The following is a 24,985-nucleotide window of genomic DNA, read 5'->3' as shown; positions in this document are numbered from 1 at the left end:
AATAACACTATTTGTCACAAACAGCAGCTTTTTATGTAACTTCAAAGGGTTTTCTTTAAAATGATATAAAGCAATTGCATTTATTCCACTGTATGTGGTTATGGTAGCACTTCAAATGTTTTTTGGCAGAAATTTAACTCCATAAGCGTATTATTCCTCCCATCAGTTGGAGTAAAATAACTTTTGCATAGATTATGATAGAGAAAAAAATCTTTTTTCCTCTGTAAGCTGGCAATTGCTGGAATCAAACAAAACTGTCTGCAGGGAGCTGAGGCACTCAGGGCCAGAGTTATACACTTTTAAATAAAAACTTTAGAAAAAAAACATCAAAAAGCGCCTATTTATTTTTGTGTTTATTAGAGGACTGACAACACATACAACCATGTTTAGCACTTTCAACAGTGTTTTATGTAATTTCAAAGGGTTTCCTGTAAAATGATACCAAACATTTGTATGTAAACCTCTGCATGTGGGTATGGGAAGCTTTTGAAATTGGGTAGGCCAAATCCAGGCGAAAATCCCCAAAATAGCTTCAGGGTGGAAGAAGTTAATACTTGTGTATATTCAGAGTTGATTCTTAACGAGCACATTTTCTAATGATTTCTCAAACGTTTTGATTTTTGAGATGCAGGTAATTTAAAGTGATTTTCAGTCCTATTCAGCTATTCGAGGCAGTTCTTTATAGACAAAAGTATTTATTGATTGACACATTATTGAAATAGCTATTAGACAGTTACCTTGTGTTTCATGTGATGCTCAACTATTAACGTTTTCATGATTAAAGATATCACACCTCTTATAATGTGTAAGTATGTTTACATTGCCATAGAACTATAATTACAAACTTAATGTACATATTTAGACACACATGCGTACCTGATTATTTTACATAAATGTAAAACTAGGACTCGTTATATTCTTTAAAATATTGTGTATATAGTATAATGGCACATTAGGTAGATGAACGCTTTATTTGTAATTATCCTACTTCATAAAGTTTACTATTGCTTATTGATCTAAAATTGTCTCGTCGTGAGATCGTTCGTGTGCAGCCAACATAAACTTCAAGAGTAACACCGCGGATGGAGCAAACATCTCTATCTTCTCATCTTGGCTTTCACCGTGCAAACAGCCGCATCAGTTATTTTCATTATGTTTGTTGTATGATGACGCGATCTCACTCCCGTCTCCTGTCAGATTGAAGTGACTTCCTCACGGTAAAACAGGCGGAGTGGTGTGACGTTACATCCAGGTAGGCGTATTAAGGACTGGGGTTTTCTGAAGCGCTGCGGCGCTATTGGCTTGACAATGCAAACGCGTCGTAATTTTGGCTACACAGCTGGAGGTCTGAGGCTATTGGCTCTGTGAGGACCGTTTGAAGCCCTGGCTCGCACAGGCCCGATAGTGCAAAAGCGGCTATTGTTCCTCTTATTTGAGTCAAAATAATGAGAATGGGCTTGAGAAGTCATAAAGCTCATGAAATCCCTGGATCGCAATTATGAGCTGCTCTTCCATTTTTCTGCTGAAGTAACAGCAAAGGTGAGAAAGCTGATTGGTTGGTTCTTGTCACATGGTGTACTTGCGACATTCTGAAAAGTTGAATGTTTTTAACTTGATGCGGTGCCTGAAAAAAAACAGCGTGTCGCGACCGTGTCACCTTTATAATGAATGGCCACTTCTACCTTACACGCATTAGAATAATAATATGCCATAACTTTAAACTGTACACATGACCTTTAGGGCCAGATTTACTAAACGGGGCAAAATATCAAGAAAGCGCAATTCCAAAAAAAGCGCCGATGGGAGTAATAAAATTCATGTTATTGAATTAGCTAATTTTTTGTAAATAATCTCCAAATTAAATAACACAGGCGCAACAGCTGATTTTCATAATGACCAACGCAATCTGCTAAGAGCAGCACAAATTAGTTCAGGGTCGCAAATAAGCAGAGCTGATGAGGTGCAGGTGATCTAAACGCCTTTAATGTGGTTGAGTTCAGCACCACAGAATTACGTTGTGCAGACACGGAGTGCAGAAAACAGGAAATTATTAAATAACAGAAACAAAAACTCAGGAGGGAGCAAACAAACAGAACAAAGACTAATCAACACAGAACTACATTAATCATAACATATTAACAAAACACTAAACTTTAACACACTACACTTAACTTGAACTGGAAACATAGACTGGTATGAAAAACAACATAGTAACACGAACCCGTCTGAAAGCTGATGCACTCTCCCGTCTCCACAGTGATGTCAATCTACCTAAATCCACGGAAAGCATCATACCTGAAACACTGTCCAATGTCCAATGAGACATCATGACAAAGATAGAACATGCAAATGCTCATTCTCTCCCTTAAGAGGCCTGCCCACCCGGACAAAATGTTTGTGCCCGAACTCTTACGCCAGAAATCCTTCAAACAGCTCCACACATCACCCTGTTCAGGTCATCTCGGTATCACAGGTATGCTGTATTTAGTGCAAAATAAATTTTGGTGACCCACTATGTCGAACGATACAAATTTTTTTGTAAAAGACTGCTCCATACAGTATGTAATACAACCACATCCTCTCACCAACGTCCAGCCAGTCTATTACAACCACTCCTCACCCCATGCCCTTGATCCCACATTGCCATTGATTTCATAACAGATCTTCCCAAATCTAACAATAACATGGTAATTCTCACAGTTGTGGATCGATTCTCAAAAGCCTGCCGTCTAATTCTCATGCCCAAGCTACCAACACCCTTTGAAACAGCTGAAGCTTTATGTAATTACGTATTCAGATTTTATGATCTTCCTGAGTCAGACAGAAATTCACAGTTTAGTTCCAGAGTTTGGTTGCATTCTTCAAACATCTCATTGTCAACATAAGTTTAACTTCAGGATTCCATCTACAGTCCAATGGACAAATGGAAAGCGGTAAAAACCCGTTCAGCAATTCCGTACTCAAGAGCATGAACTCTACCTTAGGAATGAAACACTTGCTTCTCGTCAGTGGAAAGTGATCGCTTAAACATGGTCAGGGGTTTCTTTTATAATAATTGAATTCAGAGTCTGCACCAACTGGCGCCTGTCTCGTCCGTCTCCATGGTTCTTTTTGTGAGTTAAGTGCATTTCCCCACCAATCAATCAGTCATCCATGATACGCCTTTATCACCTTGTATTTTTTATACATTTTTTTACTCAGTAACAGATATTATTTAAAATGTAGCGAGGTACTAGCCTGGCTCCGCCCTCCTACGTGCTTCCGCTTAATTTTCATTTAGCTTCAGACATTGAGGTCCTGCGCCAGACTGAGTGACATACGTCACGACCAAACGTTAGCGATTGGTTATGGCAGATTCAAAGTGACAAAGCGGGGGGAACCGGGACAGGCGGATTAAGAGCTCTGGTCCAGGTACGGTGACACCTCCGGACTAGAGCGTGTGCGGAGGGGACCAAGACCTCGGAATCAAGACTAGAAAAATTAGGTGGTTGGTACCCTAAGCTACACTTAAATGGAGACATGCCCGTGGATGACACTGCCAATGAATTGTGTGCGTACTCCACAATTGAGAGTTGTTGACTCCAGGATGAAGGATTCTTGGAGACCAAACATTGCAACACCCTTTCGACATCCTGATTGGCTCGCTCGGTTTGACCATTGCTCTGGGGATGGAACCCTGAAGAAAGACTAACAGTCGCTCCTAGCAATTCAACTCTTGATTGCCAATGTCATAGTTAACTTCCGCAGGAGATAAACGATGGGAAAAATACGCGCAAGGATGAACCTTTCCGTCTGAGGATGCGCGCTGGGAAAGAACTGCTCCTACCCCCACCTCTGACGCATTGATCTCCACTATGAATTGACGTGAACGATCAGGGGTAATAAGAATGGGAGCTGAAACAAAGCAGCTTTTCAGTTTGGCAAACGCAGCCTCGGCTGCGTCTGAGCACCTGAACGTCAAACTAAGGGAGGTCAAGGCGGTCAGAGGAGCGGCTAGTTGGCTGAAATTGCGAATAAAACACCGGTAAAAATTGGCAAAGCCCAGAAATCTCTGCAGGGCCTTGCGAGACTCTGGGGATGGCCAATCCACCACAGCCTTAACCTTGTCAGGATCCATGCGGACACCCTTAGTCGAAATGATGTGTCCTAGAAAAGAAACAGACTGTGGATGAAAAATGCATTTTTCTGCCTTGACAAAAAGCCCATTCTCTAGCAACCAAAGAAGCACTCGTCGTACGTGTTGCAAATGTTCCTGGAGAGACGAAGAAAAGGGTAAACATCCAGGTAAACATATATGAACTGATCTACCATTGATGAGTGCTTGGAAGACTGCCGGCGAGTTTGTGAGCCCAAAGGGCATGACGCAGTACTCAAAGTGGCCTCTAGGGGTGTTAAATGCAGTCTTCCATTCATCCCCCTTCCTAATACGGACCAAATGATACGCGTTACGCAAGTCCAATTTAGTGAAGAAAGATGCTCCCTGCAACCTCTTGAAGGCTGAAGACATCAACGGCAAAGGATAAGTATTCTTTACCGTTATGTTATTCAACCCTAGGTAGTCAATGCAAGGTCGCAAGGATCCGTCTTTCTTACTCACAAAAAAGAACCCCGGCCCCGCTGGAGAAGAGGAAGCCCGAATGAACCCTGTTGCTAGAGAATCAAAAATGTATTTCTCCATGGCCTCCATCTCTGGAACAGACAGAGAGTATAACTTGCCCTTAGATGGAAACGTACCTGGCAATATATCTATGGCACAGTCATAAGGACAGTGAGGAGGGAGAGAATCAGCCCGCGAATTACTGAACACCTCCTTCAGGTTGTGGTACTCCGGGGGCACGTTAGATAAATCCACTGCTTCCCTCTGAAACACAGACTCAGAAACATTTATACAAGCAGAGACAAGACAAGACTTATGACACTCCTCGCTCCAGCTAGTAACGGAACCCAGTTTCCAGTCGATCTTGGGGTTGTGAGTATGGAGCCAGGGAAGTCCGAGAACGATAGGAGAGAGATATGTCCGTAATGAAAAATGAAATCTGCTCGATGTGATTACCAGAGGTGATGAGCGTGACCGGAGCAGTGGTGTGTTTGATGGTGGGTAACTGATGTCCATTAAGGGCGAAGGGTGCAATCTGGTGGGTGAGAGGAATTAAGGGAATCTGAAGCTTACGTGCCAGTGAACTGTCGATGAAATTCCCCTCCACCCAGGAGTCCAGAAGTGCATGGTCGGTGTGTGACTTGGTGGACCACCGTAGTCTCACCGGGAGGAGAGTAGATGTTGTCGAGGTCTTGTGAGCATCCCGCCCGATAGTAGCCTCCGTCTTAATACCGGGCTCGGTCTTTTACCGGGCAACTCTGGCACTGATGACCCGCCTCTCCCACAGTGCATGCACAGTCCTTGGGATCTCCGCCGGTTCCTCTCCTCTGGGGAAAGCCGAGCTCGACCCACCTACATGGGTTCCGGATCTGGGAGAACACTGGTGGAGGCTTTGCTGGGAAGCTGACCGGCTCAGGTCTGCGCTGTATACTGGTAGAGGTCTTTCTCCTGGCAGCTAGGGTTAGCCTTGCATCGACCCGTATAGCCAAATCTCCCAGCCATTGAGAGATGTCGGTAACTCTGCCGTGATGATCCTGCTGGATCCGATCCACAAGCCCATGCAGGAAATGATCCCACTGCGCCTCCTCGTTCCACCTACACTCCGCCGCCAGGGTCCGGAACTCAATGGCATAATCTGAGACTGATCTGTCCTCCTGTCGGAGCTCGGTAAGGAGTTGGGCGGCTTCTTTCCCGGCGACGAAGCAATCAAAAACCTTCTTCATCTCTTCTGAGAGTAGGGTGAACGAGGAACAGCAGATGTCTCTATTCTCCCAGTGAATAGTGAGTAGTGAGAGGGTGAATGCTACCTTAGGGTGTTTTCACATATACACTGTTTAGGTCGGCTCAAATGACGTGTCGCTCCGAGTACGGTGCGTTTGGGTCAGTGTGAACACAACAGCCGCACTCGGGTGCGCACTAAACGGCCGTTCCGAAATCGCTCTAAACAGGTGGTCTCGGAGCGGCTGTTGCCGAACTCTGGGGCGACCCACCTGTGGTGTGAACACTGCCGGACCTCGGACCGAACCAAATACAGGAAGTTCTCCACATGTTTGAGCCACTGGGCTTCCGTTGTGACGTGAGCCGGGTGTTATATTGTGGGTTAACAACAAACAAGCCAATCTGGTCCGTTGCAGAGAGATTCGCTGTCTCCTTTACGTTTGAGCTGATGATTTTATAAATGCATAGCTGTCCTCCACACACAAATAGTGACATTACGGGCTTTTTAGCAAACGGCTCCGTGAGAAAGGTTTTAATAGAACAGCTAGGCAATTTCGCGTTAAAGCAAAGAAACTTCGCAAAGACGTGCATCGTTTATCTCCACATCTTGATAGCTGCGCTCTCCCTGTCAGGCTGGTTGTCGTGGAAACGTGGGGGTGGTCATGAGACGGTAAGAGCTGTCAGAGACCAATGACAGCGCTGACCGTTGTCACATGGTGTACGGTGCGGCATTTCGAGTGAACACGGACCGCACTAACTGAAAAATGATACAATGTATTTTGGTGCGCTCCGAGGCCGCACTACGGTGCGCACCAACATATGTGAAAACAACCTTAGTCTCCTCGAGGTAGAATGACCGGGGCTGTTGAGCGAAGTGCAGAGAACAGTGAGAAAAAATTTACGGGAGTAATTAGGCTCACCGGAATATTTTTCAGGGATCGGTAACTGGGGTTCAGGTGGATAACTGCCCCCTGGAGGAGAAGATGGTGCGGGATCACTCTAACGAGCACATGTCAGAGAGGTGAGTAAACAAACACACACACACGACACGGAGGAAACAATGGATTTCCTATCGTGACAATTACACACTATATAGACCCAATATTTTCATCATCAATGCAAAGTCTTGATTTGTCCCTACAGTCACTACTGAGCATTTGTATATCTCTTTGTCTACCTGTGTTTGACCTGGATTTGTATTTACCTGTGCCTGTTATCTGCAAGCCCCGATCTACTGCCTGTCTTATCATTCTGCATTTGCCTAGCCCATATTGGATTGTTTATTGGTGTTTAAACATTGCCTGTCTGACTACGATTGTGTTAATAATCTCTGCACATGGATCCTCATTCTATGAGTGCTTCACTACAGTACCACTGGTAAGTACAGTAATGATACCATTTATTTACCATGTAGATACTTAAACATTAGTAGCACACATTTGTCTGTAAATACAACATATTTACCCTATACGTATAAGGTAAGTACTAGGGATGTAACGATGCACTCCGAGCCGGTTGAAAATCGATGAAAATATGTGATGATTTGTGTCGGTTGACATGTTAAAAGAATCGCTATACATGTTTTAACCAGCAGGGGGTGCCGAATCGGCGAACAAGTTGTAGCGTTTAACAGAAGCAAAAATGGCGGCAGCAAGTGCAGATGGCGTTGATATTGAGGATGCCCCAAACTCATTTAAATCGGACGTGTGGCGGCATTTTGGCTTTCCGAAGACTAAAAATGAAAAAGGTGAGGCGGTAACGGACAAAACAAAAACTGTGTGCAGATACTGCAAGAAGGTGTTAATATACACCAATAGCACAACAACCATTGATGCAGCATACAAACCGTCACCATAATGAGAAGCTCCAGTCACCGCCGTCAGTACGTAAAAACCTGTTAGAGGGACAAACCACACCGACCGGCGTATTTGCAGCCCCACTCGCGGCGACTAGTGCGAGAGCCAAAGAGATCACAAGGTGTACGGTGTTTTCATGGCAAAAGATATGAGGCCGTTTTCTGTCATCGAAAATGAAGGATTTAAGCTACTCCTCAACAAATTGGAGCCCAAATACACCATCCCATCACGCCCCCACTTTAGCCAGACTGTCATGCCAGCGCTTTACAGGAAAACAGAATCTAAGGTAATTAAGACCCTCAGAAAAGCGTATAGTGTATCAATTACAACCGACGGCTGGACCTCCAGGGCTACCCAGAGTAATCTTACGGTCACAGCCCATGTGATAACCAGTGAGTGGGAGATGGTTAATTTTGTTCTCCAAACTCACCCATTGTTCGAAACGCATACCGGAGCTAATATTGCTGAAGTTTTAAAATCAGCTGTGAGTGAATGGGGGCTTCAAAAGGCCAACCATGGAATTGCTGTGGTCACAGACAACGCGAGGAATATGGATGTTGCTGTCAGAGAGGCGGGGCTAGCCCCCCATGTCAGGTGTTTTGCCCACACTTTGAACTTAGCTAGCCAAGCGGGTTTGAGTGTGCCCCGCGTGAGTCGTTTGTTGGGCAGAGTAAGACGCATTGCTGCCTTCTTTCAACGAAGCTCAACAGCCACAGCTGTGTTCACAGCCAAACAGATACTACTGGAGCTTCCACCATATAAGTTAATCATCGATGTCGCAATGCGCTGGAACAGCAGTCTGGATATGATCTAACGCTACCTCGAACAGCAAGCGGCTGTGACAGCAGCTCTCCTGAGCAACGATGTTCAACGAAATGTCCGTGACATCGATACTTTGGATGGCTCAGACATCAGTGATGCGGAGGACATTGTGAATCTTTTAAAGCCACTCAAAACAGCCACAACTGTGCTGTGTGACGAAAAAAAAACCACTGTGTCTCTCATTGTGCCCTTAAAGCATGTGATCGAGCATAACATGGCATCCAAAGAAGAAGATTCCCCCACTGTGAGCAACATAAAGAAAGCTATACTGAACAATCTTCACACCAGATACACTTCAGAGTACAACCACCTGCTGGAGTGCACCGCATTAGACCCCAGATTCCGGACTCTGCCTCATCTAGAGAAAGAACAATGCGATGATGTATTCCACGGACTGAAGGAGAAAGCTGTACTGATGTTGCAGAACAAGGTAACCTATTGTATTTATTTTACTCTTTCTCTAAATAGATTTTTTAAAATAATTAGTTTATTATTATGGCATATTTTTCTAAATGTGTTTCCAAATGTGTTTGTGTAAACTCTGAGTAATGATACAAATAAATTATAACAAATAATATTAAAATCTTGTTTTTATAACAATGTAAAACCCCTGTCACTGTTGTACTTAGATTTTTACTTTTATTTTTGCTATTCCTCTGTGCAGGATGAGGGCAAAGAATGTGCCAGTGGTCACCCCCCTGCAGCAGAACAGCTTCTTGACCAGACAGACAGAGCAGGAACGGAGCTGAAACCACCTCCTTCCAAGAAAACGGCATTGGAAGATCTCCTTGGAGGGACTTTTGATGAACCAGTTGCACAGCACATCAGTCAGATTGATGCAGAAATGATTAAGTACAGAGCTGAAACATCAATTTCTCTCAATAGCTGTCCACTCAAGTGGTGGAAAGAGAATGATAGGTTGTACCCACTGCTATCCAGTATAGCAAAAGCATATCTCTCCACACCAGCCACCTCTGTCCCTAGTGAAAGGGTTTTTTCATCGGCAGGGGACATTGTGAATGTGCAGAAATCTCAGCTTCTGCCAGAAAATGTGGACATGCTGATATTTCTTTTAAAAAAAACATGTAAAAAAAAGATTCTTTTTTGACTTGTTTTCCAGTGTTTTGAAACAAGGTTAAATTGAGATGCATTTACTTAAGAGCCTAAGTGCCTTCAAGTTAGTTTGTTTACATGAAAAGATTTAATTTATTTGGGATTTGTTTTAATATTCCAATTTAGTTTTGTTATTTGACAAAGATGTTTCAGTTTCAGATAGAAATGTGCAGCAAGTTTGTTTATATAAAAATATTTATTTTATTTGGGATTTGTTTTAATATTCCAATTTAGCTTTATTATTTGACAAAGATATTTCAGTTTCAGAAAGAATTGTGCAGCATTTTGTCTGAGTGAGAATAAAATAATAAAAGGAAACTTTTTCATTTATCTTTCTTAAATCTCATTTTTTACAAAGAATCATGATAGATGTTGATTCATGATTACATGTTTTTTTACCTCAAGCGGTCAATCACTACATCAGTTTTATATTTGTCATTTTTAAGTAGTGTTAAACCATGAAAGAAACTGCAAGCCACCGGCCATAGAAAGCAGAAAATTATAATAATACATTATATTTGGCCGACGCCTTTCTAGACACTCAAGGACATCTTACATATTACAGAGGACATTAAAAAAAGTTAATACATTAAAATACATAAATTCATAGTAATACATGTTAAAAGACAGTATAATACAAAAAATGTTTAAAGATTAAATGCAGTCTTAAAAAGATAAGTCTTCAACAATTTTTTAAAAGAATTGACTGTGTCTGCCTGTCGAATGTGGGAGGGGAGGGCGTTCCAAAGTCTTGGAGCAGCACGACTGAAGGCCCTGACTCCCATTGTGGAGAGCCTGAAATTGGGTGTAACAAGGAGGCTCCTGTCTCATAATCTTACCCAGGGGAATCAGATATATGATGAAGAGGAGTGGACCCAATACTGACCCCTGGGGAACACCCTGAGGCAGGGACGCACAGGTCGATTTAAAATGTTTGAGTTGTATAAATTGTTGACGATCCGTGAGTTATGAACAGAACCAGGAGAGTGCATCCCCTATGATACCAATACTGGCCAGACGCTCAATGAGAAGGGGATGCGAGATGGTGTCGAAAGCAGCACTCAAGTCAAGTAAGATCAGGATGGACAATAGACCAGCATCAGCAGCACAGAGTAAGTCGTTGGTGATTCGGACTAGTGCTGTTTCCGTGCTATGTTTAGCACGAAAACCAGACTGGAAACATTCATACATGTCATTGTAGATAAGATGGTGATGTAGTTGATGTGCCACGACCCGCTCCAAAATCTTGGATACAAAAGGAAGATTGGAGATGGGACGGTAGTTGTTCAAGTCATCAGGATCAGCATTGGGCTTTTTAAGGACCGGAGTGACAGCAGCAATCTTAAGAGTGGGTGGTACAATGCCAGTGGAAAGGGAGGAATTAACTAATTTAGTGAGTAATGGAGAAATGGAAGGCAGGCATGCTTTGAGAAGACTGGTAGGCAGAGGGTCTAATTGGTAAGTAGATGTTTTTGATTTGCTGACAAGTTCATTAATCTGGTTCTCAGTGGCCAAGGTGAAGGTTGAGAGGGCGGTGGTAAATGCACAGCCCTGTAGGGCAGTAATATAGGTCAGGTTATGAGCTGAAGTGCTAGGCAAATTGAGTAGATGGTGATGTATTTCTTGAATTTTTGCATGGAAAAAGTTTAGAAACTTATCGCAGAGTTCTGTTGAGGGGTCAGAGGAAATGTTGTCAGGCGGCTTAAGGAGCCGGTTTACAGTTAAAAACACAAGCTTTCAAACCATGAAAGAAACTGCAAGCCACCAGCCATAGAAAGCAGGAAATTATATTTTTGATGTAAAAACTGATGATGTTGCCAAACAATTACATGTCTATAGAAGTGAAAATGATCCAACTTGGTTATTTGTAAGTAATTTTTATGTAATGTTTATCATCCTGTGTAACTACTGTTCTCACAAGCAACTCTTAGTGTGACATACAGGCAGGGGCGCCATAAGTGGGGGAAGTTAGGACGATTCTAAGGGCCCATGAACTTTTGGGGGCCCCAGCCAAGGACTGTGCCGCACACGCAACCCCCTTAAGCTGAGCCCTCTTACCTCCGCCTGTCTTTACTCTGCGTTTTAGCACCTTCTTCAATCAACGGTTTCACAATGCGGAGTGAACTTAACAAGAGAACAAGGTTTGTGTATTTACTGCTATTTGCTATAATATCTGCATATGTGCACTTGCTTACTATAAATGCTATAAACAACTTTAAACACAATGTGATTTGCGGTTTTCTTTCCACTGGATAATGCGGTTTTCTTTCCACTGGAAAGTCTTCGCTCTGTTCACCCCAGTTTAAAAAAACACAAGGGGATTTACGGTCCCTGTTTTGTGTTATGATTCTGACACCAAGTCAGCCCTTATAAGCTGTTTTAATTAACGTAGCCCGTATGAGCTAATTAAAGGACAAGTTTGGTATTTTACACTTAAAGCCCTGTTTTCAGATTGTTTATGATGAAATAGAACGGTTTTGACTGAAATTTCGACATATGCAGCTGCCCCGAGAATTTCCGGGTGTTTGTTGTTTCACCTCCTACCACTACACTGGCTGAATAGGTGCACGGGAACAATCCTTCCTAAAATGCATTAAACTTTCGTTTACAAAGACCTGAAACTCACAGAGTGGTCAGCGGTGTTCACTGATATGCTCACACAAAATTTGCTGCAAAAGATGCTTTCTAACAGGTGTTTTACCGTTCGTTGTAAATTTGTGGACCTATTTTTCCAAACGCCTCACACCCGTACATTCTTCCGCTGAGAGCATGAATAATAGACACTCCAGCCCAGTTGGTGGCGATAATTCGCCTTTGCCAATTGCAAGAATACAAACAAAGTTCCCGGCGCGGTACCTCACAGCACATCTAATACAAGTCAAATGAGTTCCACAAAAACTACGATAAAACCTGTTGGAATGCGTCTTTTGCAACGATTTTTGTGTGAGCATATCAGTGAACACCCCTGACCACTCGGTGAGTTTCACGTCTTTGTAAATGAAAGTTTAATGCATTTTAGGAAGGATTGTTCCTGTGCACCTATACAGCCATTATAGAGGTGGGAAGTGATACAAGAAACACCTGAAAATTCTCGGGCCAGCATCATATGTCGAAATTTTAGTCAAAACCGTTCTATTTCATTATAAACAATCTGAAAACAGAGGTTTAAATGTAAAATACCGAACTTGTCCTTTAACATAAACTAGAAATGCTATCGGTTACACACTCCAATGTTTTGTAACACAATATGCCAAAGAAGGATTTTTATGCATTCGAGAATAGAGTTGATTGTGATAAAACAGAAATGCAACAAAGGATAAAATAGTCAAGTAATGTATTAAAGCTTTTCACCTAGCAACACCTTAAAAAAAATCGATGGAAATCTGTCGTAATCTATAAAAAAGCTGTAGTTGTCCTTCATTTTATTTAAGAGTCCCTTGATTAAGGGGACGTCAGTGGTGTAGTCTACGTGATACGCAGGACTACGCCGTATACCCACTAGAAATTGTCAAGGATTTCCGTATACCCACTAAAAATAGCGTCAGGATGCGTAACAGCATGGTTTTGTGACATTTCAAACTTTTAGTCATAATTTAGATGTGAAGCACTAACCATTAGCATGCTACACTTGCTACTTTAGCGGGTTTAATGGATATACATAAGCTATATATTTGATGACTTCCTGCCAAACTGCGCTATCCGATCGGTGTATGAAATCAAATTACTACTATAGAGTGCCGAAGTAATGGCGTCACTTTGTAGGCTAAAACGCGGAAGTGAGTTAGCATTTTAGCACTACGGGTTCCCTCGCCCTGAAGTCTATGGGTTTTTTGAATGGGTTTTTGCTAAATCGCCTGAAATAAGGTCTGTGGTTAACAAAACCTCTAAATATTTTCACGTTTTGTTCTATGACATAAAATACACCAGTTATAATCTGCTTGTGATTTTTTAAAACTTTATTGTGCCTTAAAAACGGTGGTTGCTAACAAGTTGCTAATAGGGACTACATGCTTGGCGGGGAGTTTAGACGTCATCATGACAGGAAATCTGTCACTAGCCTTTCAGCCTCACGTTCGCAGAAGTTTAAGTTTCAGTTTCAAGCATTCTGACTTATTAACACAGTTATAGAGTTGTTTCCTCATGCTAAACGTAGGCAAAGTGTCAAAAATGCAGTTGGGCGTGTTTCAGAGTATTTCTGTGCCGAATGCACTTCGCCAGGGTTCGTACAAGTTTCGGCTAATTTTTTTCGATTACGGTTCTAACTGACGTTTCAGGGGTTTTCGATACGTATCACTTCTTTATATGGGCTTCCGCCGGAAAACTTCCCCCGGAAAACCCCGCCCAGCCGTCAGTCAGCGGTAGACGCTAGAGCTTGCTAACAGCTTATCACGCCACTCAGCCTTGTTTAATTTCAAAAGTCAACAATGAAGTGTGTTTTTGGATGTAAGGAGAAGACATCCAGCCTTATGGAAACAATGGATATAGTTTATTATCCGGATTAGCAGCGGAGTTTTGCGTGTGTGTTTGATGCGGTGGATTTTCAGAACCGGGTCATGACGAGTTACACGTGGTAAGTAAGACTTCTGTCTTATGTTGGAAATAGGCGCGTGTATATTATAAATGACACGAACATGTAGTGAATCATAAGTTAAAACAGTGTTGTATAGTGTTGTATGACTCGTACTCGCTCCTCCCGTGTTATAACTCCTCCTTCTTCTTTTTTTCGAACGTTATCGGAAAGATTCGTTAAAGCTAATCTTTCTTTTATAAATCTGATTAAACTAAAGACTCTTCAGAGATATAAAGGATGTCATACTACTCTATAGGTAATCCAGATTAATATCAGAAATGCAGAAACAGCGTGTGTTACGTGAGCTTTAAACACGGCTGAAAAACACCTGGAGAACGCAGAATGCCAGCTGTTTCAAAGCTGAGTGTCAGCTTTCTTTAGCTGAGCGCTTTGGTAGCTCTTTCAGCTGTGAGCCGGTTGGTTGCTGAGGTAATGTCTCGCCCCTCCTCCACTGTGATTGGACGACCGTGTGAGAACTGACATTGACGAGCGGAGCTTTTCATCCAAAGTTGAACATAGTTCAACTCTCGGCGCTGAGTGCGGAAAAACTGCCCGGCGCCGGTTTTCAGCGCGGAAGAAAACTGCTAGCTGCTGGCTTATTTGAAAAATGCCGAGCTGCCATTGGAAACAATTGCAAACATGTGCCGGCCGCGGGCGTCCCCCAGTGGTGTAGTCTAGATTTTTGAAGTGAGTATACTCTGATTTTTCCCTCTCACCCTTATGCTAACAACTCGTCCCAGCGCAACGCACCACCACACTCACAGATGCATACAGTATGGATCTTCATGTAACAGAGCATTCTGAAAGTTTACTCATAAACACATAAACTGAATGTGTTATCAACATGTCAGTTTTTTATAAGAAAAAAAAGAGTTTAACAGCCAATGGGTTTACAGCTGGGGAAACTGGACTTATTTTTAGACTGGTTTAGTGTTAATCAACATCTAACTCGGGGCCAAAACTTACTCAACTGTTAATTAAAATTAAATAAACTGTTTACAATCTTCAATCCGTGGCTAACACATGCATAACTATTGATAACCTTACCATGTGGTGTAAATGTTTTTAATTAATACACATTTAAGATGACCATGAATTAACTCTAATACAGCAAATTCTAATAATTAAATTTGCATAGTCATTGATATAAAAAGCTTATTTTTTGCATATAATACAAGCATTGTCTAAAAGTGAAAATAGTCTTTTACTTAATTATTATTACAAGACCATCATGTAGCCTAGACACCAAAACCAAGTGAAGAAAATTATCTCTTTAATTTGCAAGTCTGAACTGAACATCAACACAGACATGAATTTCCTCACAGAAGTTTAAGATCATATATCATAGAAGTTTAAGATATATAAGATCATTTCATGAACGTAGATATATAAATGAACACAGAGAAGGGAAGCACACGCAAACATGCTGAAAGAGGCTTAAAACCATCAGGACATAATCGAGCTTATTTTATTGCACTTGAAACCTTACCTCGAGATAAAGTATTAAACACGACTGATGATTTAAATGTTGTTTACTCACATGTGCGTTGTTAACTCTCCGGATAACTCTCGTTCACTTCTCCAGGGACTGTTTGTTTACAGTGTCACGTGAGCAGCTACACTGCAGGTTCGACTTCATTTGGCGCTAAGCAGACCTCTTGGTGATATCAAAGTACCGCGAGAGCGATTCAAAGCAGATTTCTCCAGGTGATAACTGGCATCGCTCTCGCGGTACTTTGTTGTCACTCGCCTGTGGGTTCTTGTGGCGCCACAGCAGTCTGCTCCCCAGTCACTCTAGCGCCGCTATAGAGTGCCGAAGTAATGACGTCACTTTGTAGGCCAACCCGGAAGTTAGCGGCGCATGGGTTCCCTCGATCGAAAAGCCATTCATTTTTCCCATAGACTTTTGGAAAATCGCAAAAATAAGATCTGTGTTCAACAAAGAGTTATGAACCTTACACGTTTTGTCTATCAAGATAATCTTTATAAGTTAAACGAAAATGTATACATTTTGAAGCCTAAATAAAGCCGTCAGATATAAAATGCTAACGGTATGCTATAAACAGACTACAGCGCACCGGTCGCGGATCAACGTCATCATCAAGCTTCCTCAAACTTTATTTAAAAAACACGCTCGCTCATTATGATCTGCGCTGTTTATGGACACTTATCCACTTTTTCATGAGAAATATTGCCCATTCGTTATTTCCAAAAATGTTAGAAATTTTGTTTACGCGTGCCTCTTTGAGATTTTTTGTTAATGTTTTATTTATTTATTAGTTTATTATTTCGTTAGTTTATATAAACCTTAATATTATTTTCTTTGCGATTAAGGTTATTGTGCATGATCATTGTGCCCCACATAAACTTTAAAGATTATCTTTCACTGTATTATGTTTGATTGTATGTTTGCATACCATTTGCTAATTCGCCAGAAAAAAATACATCTCAGAAGCCCTAGCTATTGCCGTATTAATTTCCAATCGTATGTACTTTTTCTTACTTAGACGATAGAAAACCATAGATCGAGGAGAGAGAACCACTATAAATCTGGACATAACAGTGCAGCTTAGATGCTGGTTTACTTACCGGTATTGTAAGGGCCAGCATGAGGGACAAGGTTTATCAAGTCTCATTAAGTAAAACTATGGAGAGATGGAGGAGTTAAATAAAGTGTTCTATGTATTTATAAGATAACTATACAATCTCTGAACAAACAGAACACAGTTAAATTCCAAACATTTAATATAATAGTTATATATAATTATATATGTTGAATTTAAAGAGAATTGTACAATAGCATCAATGCTTAAATACAATATATTATAATAAAACCATACATGTTCCCTAAATAAACCATATATACTAATTTTGTTCACATTTTCTATATATTTTTACCTGGTAATCCACAAGCCCCAATGTGAGAGCCTGTGTAGTAAATTTTATCTCACATTACTGTGAGCTGACTGGTGTATAGTTACAATAGTATACAATAGTTTAACATTTAATTTTTGGTATTTGTTAGACAAGTGACTTACAGTGCATTCAAGCTATAGATATCAGCGTGTTCTCTGGGAATTAAACAAAAGTTAACAAAATGCTCCAATCACTGATCCACAGAAACATTGCAGCAAGTTTTGTAGTAAACATCTTTATTTTCATAAAATAAGGAAACTGAAAACAAACTATATACTATATAATTCACATGACAAGTCTCTACAGGGAAAGAAGGTATTTTTGCAACACAATGTGAATGCCCACATGGAAAGTGCAAGTGTGTATAGCTGTGGTGAATTTTAATCAAGGTCCTCAAGGATGATTTCTTTGGGTCTCCTCCATCCAGTAAAGTACGTAATGGAATCCTCAAAATGAGCAACATATTCACACACAGCACTGAAAGTATCTCTATCTGGCAATCCTGTCTCCATTCGAATCACACTTTCACTGATCTTAAAGGCTGAATACCTGTCATGACAGTTACTCGTTTGCCTTTGGAGTTAGTCTTTGAGAAGCTGAATCTCTGTTATGGAATGCTCAATCTCAAGCTGGATTCTTCTTCTTCGTCCAGACTGCAGCTCTTCTTTAATGATATTCCCACTGGACAAATTTTGGAAGATCATTCATACTCCCTGAGACAGGATAGGGCTGATGTGCCTAAAAATGTTCCACCACCCATTTATAAAGAGGAGGAAATGGCTACAATTTATGGCTGACAAAGATGATGAACCATCTCCGGCTGATCAAACCCTCACTATCAATTCTGAGGAACAACCAAATAAAAGCACAACTAAATACCATTAAACCCCCCCTTTAAAAGTTTTGGTGTGCACAACCCCTAAGAAACAGTCTGAAGAATTATTTACGAGTATAGCTGTTTTCTCGAGTTCACGTTTTTAATTATCTGTTGTTATTTTTGCTTTACTGTAGCTGCTGGTGTGTGAAACCAGTTACTCACCTTATAAATAATGCTAATAATTATAATACAAGCTTTGGTCAAGCATTTTTGACCCAGTCTTATTTAAGGCAGAAAGTTAATTTCTAGAAAAGATGCATTGTTGTTGTTTGCCATTTTTAAATGTTACAATGCCATTGGTGTGTAAAACATCTCAAGTATGCAGTATGTCACTAAGACTACCTGTGAAAATCAGACTAAAGTCTCAAATCGTATTGTGAGATAAAAAGCATCACCGTTTGATTTCAAGAATTTATTTCACTATGATTTCAATCGCTGACATTACATGAAGTTTATATTTTCACAAAATGTTTACATTATGTAGGATGATTTTATGTGGAAAACAGTAAATCACAAATAAATACTTCAGCTGGGTTTTCACAGGCATGGTCACAATATTTAATCTTTGTTCAAGAATGTTGCATTTTCTCTGATTATTTGAATACTGTACTTTATTTTTCAATTAAATTTACATTTGCACGATAAATTATCTTAGCTGCAGACATTGTAAGTATTGTGGTCAAAACAATAGCAAAAGAAATAGGGTAGGGTTGGGGGCCCGACCACCTATTCTTTCATAAGGCCCAAAACTGCTAGCGGCGCCCCTGCATACAGGAAGTATGAGATGCTATAAAAATTTGACATACCGGTACATCCTCTATAATGACAGATGACCTCCTTTAGTTGTACGTCTTCTTCAGTTTCATGTTTCAATTAAAAACTTTTGTTTCCTTACACAAGTGATGGTTTCTGTTAAGCAGTAAAAGTGCACATGGACATAATGAAGATATGGATAAATGAAACATTACCGTTGTTTGTCATGCAGACAATCTGTTTGAAGTTTATTTTGGATATTTTTTGTCTTATTACAGGTAGGTGTTTATTTCAGATTAATGATACTTGTTGTTGACGTCCTGCATTGAGAAAACAAAATGTGTAACTTCTGGGAAAAAAATTGCCAGACTGCAGAAAAAAATTAAGGCAAAATGGTTCAAATGGTGTAAAACAAAACAAAGATTTTTTTAATTCTATAATTTACTGCATATTTCGTATAATTTTGTTAATAAAGTTGGCAGCAATACTGTATTAAATACTAGAATTATAGGAATCTAAAAAATCGTTTGATCATCAAAGTTGACAATAAACCTGTTCAGTGGTGTAGTGGTGCCTGGAGAAGTGGGTATACTCTTATTTTTTTAAAGCATCCCAGCAATAGATAAACACCCTTTGTTGTAGACAGCATGTAAATAGTCTTGAAAGTAGATTACCACAAAATTGACTAGTAGTATTTTCACATTGTCACTTAATTTCTGATGCTTGACTTCTTAGAGTATAAGGATCATTATTACATTAAAGCCACAAAGAGGTGCAGATTTATCAGAAAATAGGCCTACTGGCTCACATACTATAGGAATAGACAACTGATTATGAATTGTGAGTGTACTTTTTTTAGTCTGTTCACACATTACAATTAGACAACTATTCTCTCACCTTGCACATAGTCTTGTCTAGTAGTTTCTCTTGTAAACTATCTTTTGGAACAGCTGATTTGCAACAGATAGTGCAGGGCCAGAGTATGCCAACATTATATATTTAGGGGGACATTTTGCAAATATTGCAGGTAGGCCTAATAGATTAATAAAAGATATATTAATACTATATTCAAAAAACATAAAAGATGAGGGCAGCATGGTGTTTTAGGAGATTAGTTCATAGTTAATCTATTAGTTATAGTTTTTTTTTTTTTAGCAAACTTTAATATACTGTATACTTGGTAATGCACTGTAAGTTGTTTTGGATAAAAGCCTCAATATTTTCATAAAATATAAAAATAACAGTATTTAATCTGTATTTAAATACATTTTACAACATATGACACTCTTAACCCAATGCAGGGTTTCTAAATTGATGCTTATATATTTTAGTCAAGGAACCTAATGTCAAGTACTTTAGTTGGGTAGTGCAACACTTATCTAAATATGACACAACAATGATTAATGATTTTAACAGATTCATTGTCAGTGCAGTTTTGAAATACAGCGATGGCCGGGCAAATTGTAATTTCGAGCTCTATGATCAGTTATTAACATAATTTAAAAGTTCCTGTTATTTACAAGTGCTCACTTTGGTTGACGTCTTTGTTGGAAACTGTAGCGGGACAGGTACAGGCTGCATCTCTGTCGGCATCCTCTCTGACGGGGTGTGGGAGGCGGATGGACCGGACGAGGGCGCTTGGCAATCGTTACCTGAGCTGCTGGCTAACAACACTGATGTTGATTAATTTACTATCGTTAGCTTGAACTGCTAGCTAAAAACGGGGATGTAGCATTGCGAGGTTGTTTGTAAATCTGAAAAAGGTTTCAGTAGTTCGCTTCATCTTTCCTATTAATGATGGCAGGCAGTGAACCAGGTAGTGATTGACAGTTCTCTAATCCAATTACGTTGGGCATTGTCAGATTGACGGCAACCTAGCCCAATGGCATTTAAATCATATTTCAATGGAATCCGTTGCCTCTGTCCTCCTATCGCATAGTAACTTATTTTACTGAATGTTTTAGGGTATATTTGCATTTATTCACATCATGCGATTTGATTAGCTACAAGAGAAGTGGAAATACGCCGTATACATGCTTATACCTTGCACTAAATCACTGTTTAGAAGTGGATATAAGCAAATCCGACTGAAAAAGAAGTGTGTACACCGTATACCTGTATATACCCTGGACTACAGCACTGAACCTGTTTAGGTAAAATTGTAACGGTAGTTTGGTTTTTGATTTATAGGTGTTGAGTGTTGGACAACAACTGTTAAGACTGGTGGTAATGTTACTATTCCATGTCATTATGAAAGTAAATATACCCAACGCAAGAAATACTGGAGTTATTATCCATCACGAGATTTCTATTCCTCCTCTATTCTTGCATATGCAAATGAAACCAAAGGAAATGTGTCAGTAATTGATCATCCTGATGAGAGTTTATTTACTGTCACTATGAGAAACCTGCAGGAGCAAAACACTGGAACTTACTGGTGTGCTGTGGAAATTACAGGTTACTGGGATGTGAAAGAATGGATTTATCTCAAAATCCAATCAGGTATGAGATTTATTTTACACTTCATCATCAGATTGCTCTTGTTTCTGATAAATGTCAATGACAAATATCATCTCATCTGTCTGTGTGATGACAGCTCTTGATGTCTCTGTGATGTCCAGCAGTGTAATTGTAGATGAAGGTGGTAATATCAGTGTACAGTGTCTCTACACTTCTACATATAAGAATGAAACCAAACAGTGGTGCAGATATAAAGACAAGAAATGTTACACATCTCAGAATGCATCAGTTGAGATCAGTGATGATAGGAGAGGATCTTACACTGTGGTGATGTCTGGACTGATGAAGAGTGATTCTGGCTGGTATTACTGTTCTGTAGGAGATCTACAGGCTCCTGTTAAACTCACAGTCACTGGTAAAACTTATTCAGTTATCAACTTTTCCTGTTATATGAACATATAAAAAATAAAGTATTTTCATTATATCTGTGTTCAGTTGCTGTAACAGATCTACACATTCCTGTTGAATTCACTGTTACAGAAGCAACATCAGGTAAAACAGACTTGATGTATACAAATGATATAAATTTAGTTAGAGATGATTTACTGATAACTGTAATAAAGCATTTAAATGAATAAAGTATTGTCTGCATTTGTGTTTGACAGCAGTGACTTCAGACAGCAGTTCAACAAGAGACATGAGAGACATGTTAGTAGTCTATCTTGTCCTGTCCTGTAGTTTAATAATCAGATATCATTCTTGTGGTTTATTTTTTCTGTTCTTTGTTTCTTTGCAGACATAAATCTTTATCTACATTAATATCAATTCCCAATAACAGAGTTCAAGCACCAAGCGGTGAAGGGCAGCAAAATAAGTATTGAATAAATACGTTAATCGCTTCTTTGTACAATCAAAACATATAATTTTATATTAAAAGTTAAATATTGTATTACAAATTCTGCATATTTTCATAATTATCATAAAATTATCTCAATATCCCCAGTAAAGTGACTCTGTATGATTTATGCTAACATGAAGCATTGCTATTTATTATGACAGACAGTATGATCATCTGAAGATGTGGCTTCTACCCATTGTTCTGATTCTACTGCTGATTCTGGTTACTGTAACATCTGTAATACTGAGAAACAAACACAGTCAGTATTACATTACATTTATATTACATTCATGTGACCTACAGTACATTTAATATCAGTATTTATGTTGATATTTAATTATTTCCATCTGGTTCTATTACTCATTTCTATGTTCCAACAGTTTGTATTGATAAATACTGTTAAACTTTAACAGAGCAACTGAAAATGTCTTCTTTTACTAACAGAAAGAAAAAACAATCACATTACACATGAGAAAAAAGTCAGTGATGAAGTGAGTATTTATTTGAGTTTTTTATTTTGAGTTGTTTATTTAGCAGATGTTTAATCCAAAGTCACTTGAATTTTGAGGATTGTAACACAAGAGATTCATCCTAAATTGAGGCGATCAAATCAGAAATTATATAATAGTTTCAGTCAGTCACTACGACGTCACGTTGTGACCGATGAATTGGGAACCGTTTTGCGGGGACCTATCTGCTTCGAGAAACTATTAAAAAGCCAATGAAATTGGCATGCATGTATTTGCATCTGCCGGCGCCACCCCACCGCGTGAGTATTTAACGAGAGACAGATGCGGATACCAAATTTCTCTTTTCGCTTCAAAGCCGGTAGATCAACTGCTATTAAGAAGCTCTCTCTGCTCGTGGGGATACACTGCGTGTTGTTGTTGTTGGAGAGATAGCATTTCAGTGGAGGCTCGCAGAATTCCACCTCTTGACTTTCACTTTGAACTTGAGTTTGAGTATGTGCGTTGCGCTCCCCTGTGTGCTTCATTAACTCAGCACAGCATTAAAGAGTGATTTCCCTAAAAGAGCAGCACGAGTTGAATTTGAGTATTTTTAAAGATAGCCATTATCTAGTGTCACGGCAAGTTCGTCTTATTGAAGATGTAATTTCGCAGTGTGTTCCGGATGTGGCAGATATATGGGTCCTGGCACAATCTCGGTCTCTCGTGCCTGACTGTGCACGTTGAGGCTGCGTTCGTGGAGGGTTCATACTCCTAAAAAGAGTATGACCCTCTTGGATTTGCGGAGATGGTTTCCTACCTCCAGGAACGTTATCCCCCTCCCCCCCTCGTTGCTGGGCCCTGTTAAAGATGCGGTGGCAAAGCTCCGGAGAACGATCTCTGTAAAACAGTGCTGAACCGGTCTGCAGACTGGTAGCTTTCAGAACCCTGATCCACAGGGGTACCGATAGGTCTGGGGGCGTGTGTTCTACGTTGCCCTCGGATTCTGTCGGGCCTCACCAGGATTCTATGTCTGTTGCAATATCGGAGAGGAGGCCGTCTATTTTGCTTGCCGACTCAGACCACACCCTCCTTCGGGTAGGGTTGTGGTTTGGTGTTCGACCCAAGATAACGGCCAGGTTCACTCGGGTGGTGACAGCGGTTGGTTCAGATTGGTCTTCAGAGAGGTACCGTCTTTCTCCTGTTACCTGTTTATCTGTAATGAGATGAGATCGCCACACCCCCGCGCCATTGAAGTGAACGAGCAGAGACATCCATATGCGTAACTTGTGCCTCCTGCAATCAATGGATATGATCTAGTCTCTCCATTCCTTGTTATGGCGAGTTGTTTCATCCGAGTGCGCCAAACATGACATCTAAATCCTTATTTACTTGCATATGTGTGTCACTATCTGAGAGAGACTGAAACAGATGTGTGTTTATTGACAGGACGACTCTGTTCATTCATCCTCAATGAATCCTGAATGTTATGTGACGTACAGTTCTGTGATTAAACTTCCCAAGACTGAAACAGTAAGTGAATTCATAACAACAAACACAAACACAATGAATCTCTGATATCAGTACAGTGCTTTAGTTTATGTTACAGTAACATTTGTGTTATTGTCAGTATGACTCTATATGATGTTTTATATTTTCAGTGTGAACCAGCAGATGTAGAGGAAAATGTGATCTACAGCCCTGTACGTGTATAGGTGAGATGTTACTGTTGTGTTAATCACAATAAACGCACAATGTTGTACACACTGTAAATACTGAAAATATTATCACACAGGTGTTTGATCTGGATTAAATACTGAACAAAATATGAACACAGATGCAAGAGCTTGCAAGTCCCCAACCCAGATAAAGTTGTTTTGAAAAGATGATATTATGAAATTATTTTATTATTTGGGATTTCTGCCACTAGATGTTCTGTACAGTACAATACAGTCTAAATATTTTTGGGTTGTTTTGCATGTGCAAAAAAGTGTATGCCTGCATGTGTCATAATTGAATATAATTCATATTTATTTAAAGTTGCTGTTTGTGAAAAAATGTTAGGTTGTAATGTGTTTCCTTTTATGATAAAAGTGAAATTTTTCAAATAAAACAACAAATGCCTCTGAACATGCTACTGTATGCTTTACACTGTAAAACAAATTCTAAATAAATGACTAATGTACTAGTGGTTAATAGTTTATTAAATGTGCCATACTACTGTGTGTCATCTGTGTTAAAAGTCATCAACAGGATCACACAGTGGTTTACAGCTTTTGTAATATTAAAACATGACTTGTAACATATCTGCGTGTTCATCTTCAAACATAATACAACAATGCATTTTGTCTACTGTGCCTGAATAAATAACATGTTAAGAAAAAGGAAGTGTACAATACAAAATACAATACAACCTATGCCCCAGAAGGGGTAATGGGCGTTAGTAAGTACAATACAAT

The 24,985-nt window shown here is 40.0% G+C and overlaps 2 protein-coding genes across 2 annotated transcripts; both read left to right on the top strand.

Moving 5' to 3' along the window:
- The first annotated feature begins 8,332 nt into the window (after nucleotides 1-8,332).
- LOC129441729 (E3 SUMO-protein ligase ZBED1-like) lies at nucleotides 8,333-9,845 on the top strand. Its single transcript, XM_055201411.2, has 2 exons — nucleotides 8,333-8,923; nucleotides 9,158-9,845. The coding sequence occupies exons 1-2, from the start codon at nucleotides 8,708-8,710 to the stop codon at nucleotides 9,599-9,601; spliced, it is 660 nt and encodes a 219-aa protein (XP_055057386.2). The 5' UTR covers nucleotides 8,333-8,707; the 3' UTR covers nucleotides 9,602-9,845.
- Nucleotides 9,846-21,121: 11,276 nt separating this feature from the next.
- LOC129443322 (polymeric immunoglobulin receptor-like) lies at nucleotides 21,122-24,544 on the top strand. The gene is made up of 8 exons (XM_073858058.1): nucleotides 21,122-21,224; nucleotides 21,319-21,597; nucleotides 21,678-21,734; nucleotides 21,848-21,890; nucleotides 21,979-22,339; nucleotides 22,525-22,571; nucleotides 23,976-24,059; nucleotides 24,188-24,544. The coding sequence occupies exons 1-5, from the start codon at nucleotides 21,122-21,124 to the stop codon at nucleotides 22,061-22,063; spliced, it is 567 nt and encodes a 188-aa protein (XP_073714159.1). The 3' UTR covers nucleotides 22,064-22,339; nucleotides 22,525-22,571; nucleotides 23,976-24,059; nucleotides 24,188-24,544.
- The last annotated feature ends 441 nt before the right edge of the window (nucleotides 24,545-24,985 follow it).

Source organism: Misgurnus anguillicaudatus, chromosome 2 (genome assembly GCF_027580225.2).
Source record: "Misgurnus anguillicaudatus chromosome 2, ASM2758022v2, whole genome shotgun sequence".
Taxonomy (NCBI): domain Eukaryota; kingdom Metazoa; phylum Chordata; class Actinopteri; order Cypriniformes; family Cobitidae; genus Misgurnus; species Misgurnus anguillicaudatus.
This window is presented reverse-complemented; position numbering and strand designations above follow the sequence as displayed.